The sequence below is a fragment of the Harpia harpyja genome, chromosome 7, assembly GCF_026419915.1.
Source record: "Harpia harpyja isolate bHarHar1 chromosome 7, bHarHar1 primary haplotype, whole genome shotgun sequence".
In the NCBI taxonomy this organism is placed as follows: Eukaryota; Metazoa; Chordata; class Aves; order Accipitriformes; family Accipitridae; genus Harpia; species Harpia harpyja.
In genome coordinates this window covers 26,125,364-26,132,573 of record NC_068946.1, presented here as the reverse complement: position 1 = coordinate 26,132,573, position 7,210 = coordinate 26,125,364, and the positions used below count along the sequence as shown (strand labels likewise).

Here is a 7,210-nt window from a genome sequence, read left to right as displayed (position 1 = left end):
TTATCACTATCAGCAATAATGCTAATTTAGTAAGAGAACAGCTCACCATGAAGTGCTTATGTTAACATAAGGGATGCAGCAGGATGTTATCAATGTGAGGACAGAAAAGATTGCTCCTTTCAGCAACATGTTAAAACTTAGACCCTTAATCACCTTTCAAAATTAGGGGCCAATACTGATTTATGCAGCAGCATTTACAGAGGTGCAATTAAATTAATACTAGATAGGAAGAAGGTTACCAAAGTTTCTAGTATTTAAGGTGCACACAAAATCATTTAAGTCATACAGCATCTGGACAATTTCACAGAATCAAGCCTTGTTTTAAAGGAATTTAACAGGCACAGCTTAAAACACTTTAGCATTTCTCAAAATCTAAAGAATGTCTTGTCTGTTGTACAAGGAACAAGCATGCAATATAAAGAATACCAGCTATTACACACTAGGTTGTACTAAGGACTGTGTTATGTTGCTTACTCCATTCAAAAACAGAAGTGTCTTGAAATAAACCACTGTAAGTGCGAGAATTGCTTAACTTCAGGCATTTACATCTAAGCTTATTAAAAACTGCCTTTGCAGTTAATGTCAAACAGGCATATACAAATTATGACCACTTCATCCTAACATAGAAATGTTTAGACCCTTGGGTACTTCATGCCAGCTTTCCCATGTATGCAAGATGCCAGTAAGCTGTTTTAGAATTACAGATGCTGACTAAACAAATACAAAGCCTCCTTCAAGAAAAGGTATCAAAGAAATCTCATTTTTTTAAACGAGGTCTCCACAAACACCTGATAAAGCTTAATCCACAAAACTTAACTGCACATTCCTTGTTTAATGGTTTTACATTCTCACAGAAGTGGTTTCACCCATTAGAAATAGTTTATTTTCTACATTGTTTGCAAAATTTATTTTTAGCATGCATTGTAGTGAATGACAGAGGCACATTCCAACAGAGTACTACAACTGTTTAGAGAATGAAAAACAACCAGTCAATTTTCCCTCCACAACATGAGGTCTCACAACAAGATTAGTTTTACAACAAAGTGCTTATTCTTCAAATTAATATAACAACACTTGAGCCTATTTTAACAGTTACTGTAAGCAGCCTCCATCAAACAGGTTAATATTATTTTCATAGGACAGCCATCCAGAAACTTCTGAAGACAATGTCAATATTTTAATAGCTGTTTCCAAAAGCTTGCAACAACGTACTCCTGCTGTTTTGGCTGGCACAGAATTGCTTAGAAATTGGTCTGTGATCTGCACTGTTACCAGATAGGGCAAGTTTTAGCATACCCAAGTTAGCCTGGTCAGTCTGATATGGAGAGGGAGCAAGATCAGTGGTGTGGTTTGGGTTTTTTGTTGGTTTTGTTTTTTTAAATTTTATTTTATAACTGGATAATTAAAGATATTTCAAGCTATTTGTAGGCTTTCTATTAAAACCACTTTGTTAGATGACCCATATTTCCTTTACAGAAAAAAGTCCTCACATATGCTGCAAGTGTTATCAAAAGGTCCAAAACAGGGAAATAGCCTTCCTTGGAACACATAAACAAGTTGTTATAAGCCCATTAAGTAGGTAATCAATAAATAGCATTGAACAAAGTCTCCAAGAAAGAGCTTCAAAAAAAAGCAGATGGAACTAGATTTCAGATTCTTTTATAAAATATTAGAGTTGGTTTGCATGTTGCACTTTTCTCCATCAATTAAAATAGATTATTTCCCCTTTTGGTGAACTAGGTACATCAGTCTAATTATTATAAGTGATAGAGTTCACTTTCACATTGTAAGGTACATACTGTATGCATAATCCTTTCTACTACTCTTAATATTTTAAGTATTAAAAAAATTTTAAGACTTCAACACACTTTTCTTATTCTTCAGTGATCACTATTATGTGCACCAACTCTGCAAGATTTATGAAAATGCTGTCTCCAGTGAACCTTTTAAGTTTTAATGATGCCAATAAAGGAAAGATGACCCAGGACTTTCCTTCCACAGTGTAAGAGTTACGGGAAGCGAGAAGCAGGGGGAAGATGTTGCTACGCCATCAAACATAGGAACAGTTGAATAAAATGCCTTTTTTCAGAACTGAGCCACATTTGTTTCTGTAATCTTCACAGTGTTTTGCTAACTTGCTTTTGTATTCCTATACTTCCAGGAAATCCAAGATCATTTAAAGCTACTGGTTCACTGTTAACAGCTGTGGTTGTCTTTAAGAATGATTCTAAGATTTATTTGTAGATAAATGGAAAGTTACTTACAACAGTAGAAAAGTTCCACTAATACCCTCATTTGTCCATCTTTCAGTAATTCTTTCTGAAAAACATTCAGGTTTAGAGCCTGAACTAGATTACATCTTTTGTATCTGATTTGTCCGGCTTTGTATTTGATTGGGGGGCGGGGTGTCTGTAGGAAAAATGAGGCTCTGAAGATAGATTTTTGGGTGGCTTTAGAAGCAACTACTGCAATACATTTAAAGGAGATAATAGTTTTTAAAACTGAAGCATTTTGAAACAGCTACAGTCAACATAGTCTAAAATTTTTTATGCAACTTGTAATACGTTATGTACTTATGGCTTGATTTAGATCAACATCAATGCAGCAATTAGGAAGAAAAACCTCACCAGTCCAAGGCAGGGATAAAGACACCTCTTGACTTGAAAATACTGGTCCTTATAGAAGTTAGTTAAAGCAATAGCAAGGTATGTTGAAATGGCAATAAGCTACACCCTCACCAACACTCTTGGTCACTTAACATAGCTATGTCAAAATTTTCAAGCCGCCAGGTGAAATGGCTATTCACTAGCAGATACTACACAACGAATTAATGAAACTTTATAGCTACAGAAAAGGCAAGGCACAGGTAAGGAAGAAAAATGGATTGGCACTATTATTCCAAAGGTAAGTATTTGTGACTTTGTTTCAATTAGGAGAAATGTTATAAAACTGGAAGATGTAATTAACTAACTAAAACAGTTTTCACCAAAATATATAACTAAGATTGTTCTAATAATCATCATTTTCCTTAAGCCAAAAAACTAACCTTACATCTGTTATTGACAAAGACCAAAGCTTGTAGCCCTGGAAGCTACTAAATTGAAGTATCCAGACATCTGAAACTCTCAAGTACTTTAAAGTCCCATTAACAGCAATATATGACATTAGACATCCAGGACTAAAAATTTTGCCAACAGTTTGAGAATAAACATTCACATTTAACAAAACCCCATGTATAGGATAGTTCTTCATAACACTTTTTTCCAGGAATCAAATGACAACATCTGTTGTAGTTATGGGGTCCCAATCCTCCTTTTTAAGCTACTGAAATTTATATATAGTATCTATTAGTAACACAGGACTGATTTAGTATTCTCTGCAGAAAGCATCTGCTCAAAGTCTCAAATCTAGATGACAACATTTACAGTGTTAGAAGTATTTTTTATAATGAATATACTATTCAGATACATACAGTCTCAAAATACTTCATGAACTCTGAAATGGTTATCTAAGGAGGGAACATCATCAGCAAAATGTAGTTGATCATTTATTTCCACACCAAATTCTTCAAGTATCTGTACAAATTTCTCATGCTCTCTCCCAATCCATGACCTCATTGTGTCAAACACTTGGTATGGTGTAACATGAGCATGAACTTCAATTCCTGTCTCTGCAAGTTCTTTCAGCACTTCAGGGTAAGTAACCCAAGTATTGCTTCCTCCTGAGTGACCACCATCCAACCAGTAAATTGCTTTTATGTTTTTTAAGAAGGCATCTGTATTCTTGTCTTTTTTAGCTTCCTTCAGCTCATAAAGCAGCTGGTTCAAAACCACACAACCTTTACTGAAGCCAATCAAAGTAAATGACACTGCACCTACAGCAGATGGTATAATGAAGTTCATAGCAGAATTATTAGAGCATTCACAATCTCTCTCTCTTTCTGTGGATGAGCAGCCATTTGTTGTAGGAACAGACTGCGGCTGTGATTTACAAGCAGCTGTTTTTGCATCCTTGCTGACACCATGCACACTTTTCTGGGACAGCAGAATATTCTGAGAGAATCTGAATGCATTAACTAGCAATGCATGGAGATGCTTGAAAGCTCCAAAGTCAGTGCTGTGCTCTGGTGCTCCAAACATGTTGCTTGCCACAAAGTTGTCATAGCAACTGAATTTGTGCAGGTGCATTCGAGAACACTTTACAACCCAAATAAAGCTATTAGGGAACCGGCGAGCAAGTATGGTAGCAACATTTTCAAAACTCCAGTGCTCCCACTGAAAGTTTTCTGGGTGGCAAGACATGATGTCATGATAGTTCTGAAAAATTAAAAAAAATAGAAAAGGCGCATTACTACATTGTGAAAAGACTTCAGCTCTGTCTAGTGTACTTATATTCATAAGAAGGACTGTAACTAACAGAGAAACATGCATTAGAGGCGCTTGCTTGCTAGGCTTCCAGAACAAGAAACACATTAAACAATCTGGCATACTTGGATTTACTTATTCTACTTTAATATTTTTACCACACATTTTTAATACCCCCAAAATTAATACAATAAAAATAAGCACATGGAAGTATTTGTATTTTTGTTGACTTCACTCCAAGAGAAGATTAAAGTATTATTCAACTTATTATGACACAGAATACATAATTTTATATTATCTCCATCTGCAGAAATACTGCCAACAATAGACTTAAAACTTTGTAATAAGTTTTCTATATTTTATACAGGAAAAAAAAAATCCCTCTCACTCAGCTGTAGCGAGTCTTCATTCCCCTTGTTCACATCCATATGGGGCATAGATGGAAAAAAATTAACACCCAAGTCATGAATAATCCTCACCTCTGAATTTGTAATGGCAGAGAATACTAATTAGTTTATTTTATTGAGAAATAATAAAGCCATACCCAGGAATGGTAATCAGAAAGGTTTTCTTAAGCCATCCCAAACCTTAAAGTGAAAATCCACCAAGTTCTGCATCTTTACCTTGGACAGACAGACACTACCCCTGCTTTTGAGAAGTAATGACTTTTGAGATTAGCTGACTACCCAGAGTACCAGAGTATGTAATGTTACAGAGGTTGACCACACGCTCAGGGACAGCACTCCAGAGTCTCTTCAATTTCTTGTCAACTCAGAGACAACGTGAGCCTTCTTCAGGACATGCTGCGAAAGCGTCAGCGCCTGTGAAACACCCGCAGGAGGGTGTCTGGGATGTTTGTACACCTGCACAGAGCCGTGGTGCTAAGCCTGACAAGGACAACTTGTCATCTTAGGATTTTTCGTCTTCTCTCCACTGACGTTCTTATCATACCATTTCAGATATTGCCGTCACCGCCAGAAACGTCAATCTCAGGCAGTACTATAGAAGAAGACTCCCCCCCCGCCCCCCGCTGCTCCTTTTCAGGTTTCAGGGACGGCCCATTCCCGCTACATTTACCCCGACGGTAACGGGCAGAAGGCGCGCAAGAGATGCTCCCCCCAGGAGTCCCCGCTTCCGCCGCGGCCGCCCCCCCCTCGCCCCCCCCCCGGAGAGCCCGTCCGGTCAGCGGCTCCCTCCGGCGCCGCTTCCCCGCTCCCACCCGCCATTGCTTACCGCCCTCGGCCGCCCACAGCCCACCCCGCCGTACCTGCACGTCCCCCGGGAAGTAGACAACGTGATGCTGCGGCGGGGCTGGGCCGCGCGGGGCCGGCGGCGGCAGCAGCAGCAGCAGCTCGTTGGCCCGGTGCGGGTCCGCGCCCGGCACCTCAGGCAGCCGCAGCCACGGCGGGCTCAGCCGCGCTGAGGAGAAGCCCGCGCCGCTGCCGCTGCCGCTGCCGCCCGCAGGCCCCGCGGCGCAGGCGGCCGGCGCCCCGCAGAGGCTCATGCTCCTACCCAGGCAGAGGGCAGCGGGGCCGACGAGCCCCCGCAGCAGCGAGGCGGCGGCCGGCGGGCACCGCTTGCTCATGGGGGCGGTGGCCCCGCGACCCGGCGGCTGCCTCCCGGCCGGCCAGCCACCCACCCGCCCGCAGCCAGGCCACGCACCGCGCCTGCGCGCCCCTGCCCCCCCCTTCCCCGGACCTCCGCCTATCAGCGCCGCCCGCGGCCCCCTCGAGAGACCCGGCAGGGGGCGTCGCACGTGCGCGCCGCGAGGCCGCGGCCGAGCGCCGGGGGCGGGGCCACGCGCGTCTAACGGCTGCCTGCTCCGGCGATGACGTCACCGAAGCCTTTAAAAGTGAGCGTGGCGGGAAGCGCGGAGCAGTTAGGCGCCCGTCGCGTGGCTAGCGGCGGCCGTCGTCAGGGCGCCCCTCGGCCCCTGAGGGGGCGCGGCGCGGCGCTCCTCGCGGCCCCGGCTCCTCGTGCCTGGGCGCCAGCAGGCGCTGCTCTCCTCCGGCCGCGCGGTGCTCCAGGTGAGCCCGCGCAGCTGCTGGCACCTCGGCCTCACCCTGCCCTTGCTGAAAGCAAGTTGAGGTGGCGGTGCCCAGCTGCTGTTCTGCCTGTGCTGCCTTACCTTGAAAATAGTGCCGGGCTGGTAAATCTGGAGGAAAGCTAGGCCAGTAGGTGCCTCTGAATTTGCAGAAGGCCTCCTGCAGCACAGTAAAACCCCAGAGTGTATTGCTGTAGCACAGGTACAGCGCTATGGGGTATCTTATGCTCCACATAGAGCAGTTAATTTCAAAACAAGGAGGTACGTGGATTCTTTTATGTCCTAAAGGTGTTGGTTGTATTTAAAAAAGAAAAGCAGCTTAGATGTACTTATGTTACTTTGGTTATACTAGTGCTGCTACATTGGAAGAAAAGCTTTCATGTATACCATTGTGAGAAACTGCATTTTACATGGCAGAGGAAGCAAGGAAGCAGAGCCTTTCCTTGGTTCCTAAGCTTTCCTCGTGGGTTTGTCTAGAATTTTCCTATTTCAGGTATTCATTCCTTTGTTCTGTTTGCATAGTCTCCTTAAAAATGCACGTATGCAAACCTGGGAAACTACCAGCTACCAAGTCTGACTCTTATGATTTGAGTCAGTTGTGCAAGGAAGCAGAGTTAACTGAACAGTGACTGCATAATCAAGTAACTTGCATCAGACTGTTGACTGGTCTCTTGTTGTTGGAAAATTTGACAAATGAAAAGCAAGTATGGTGATATTAAGGTTATTTGTCAGTGTAGCAAGCTAGTAATAAGCAGAGTACTTCAGAGTGGCTTAGTTTCTAAGTATAAATTCTAGCCTGCAT

General features: G+C 42.9%; 1 protein-coding gene across 1 annotated transcript; it reads right to left on the bottom strand.

Moving 5' to 3' along the window:
• Positions 1-299: 299 nt before the first annotated feature.
• On the bottom strand, positions 300-6,024 carry C7H2orf69 (chromosome 7 C2orf69 homolog). The gene is made up of 2 exons (XM_052791252.1): positions 5,632-6,024; positions 300-4,316 (listed from the first exon to the last, which is right to left on the bottom strand). Exons 1-2 carry the CDS (start codon positions 5,947-5,949, stop codon positions 3,477-3,479), a joined length of 1,158 nt encoding a protein of 385 aa, XP_052647212.1. The 5' UTR covers positions 5,950-6,024; the 3' UTR covers positions 300-3,476.
• Between the last annotated feature and the right edge of the window lie 1,186 nt (positions 6,025-7,210).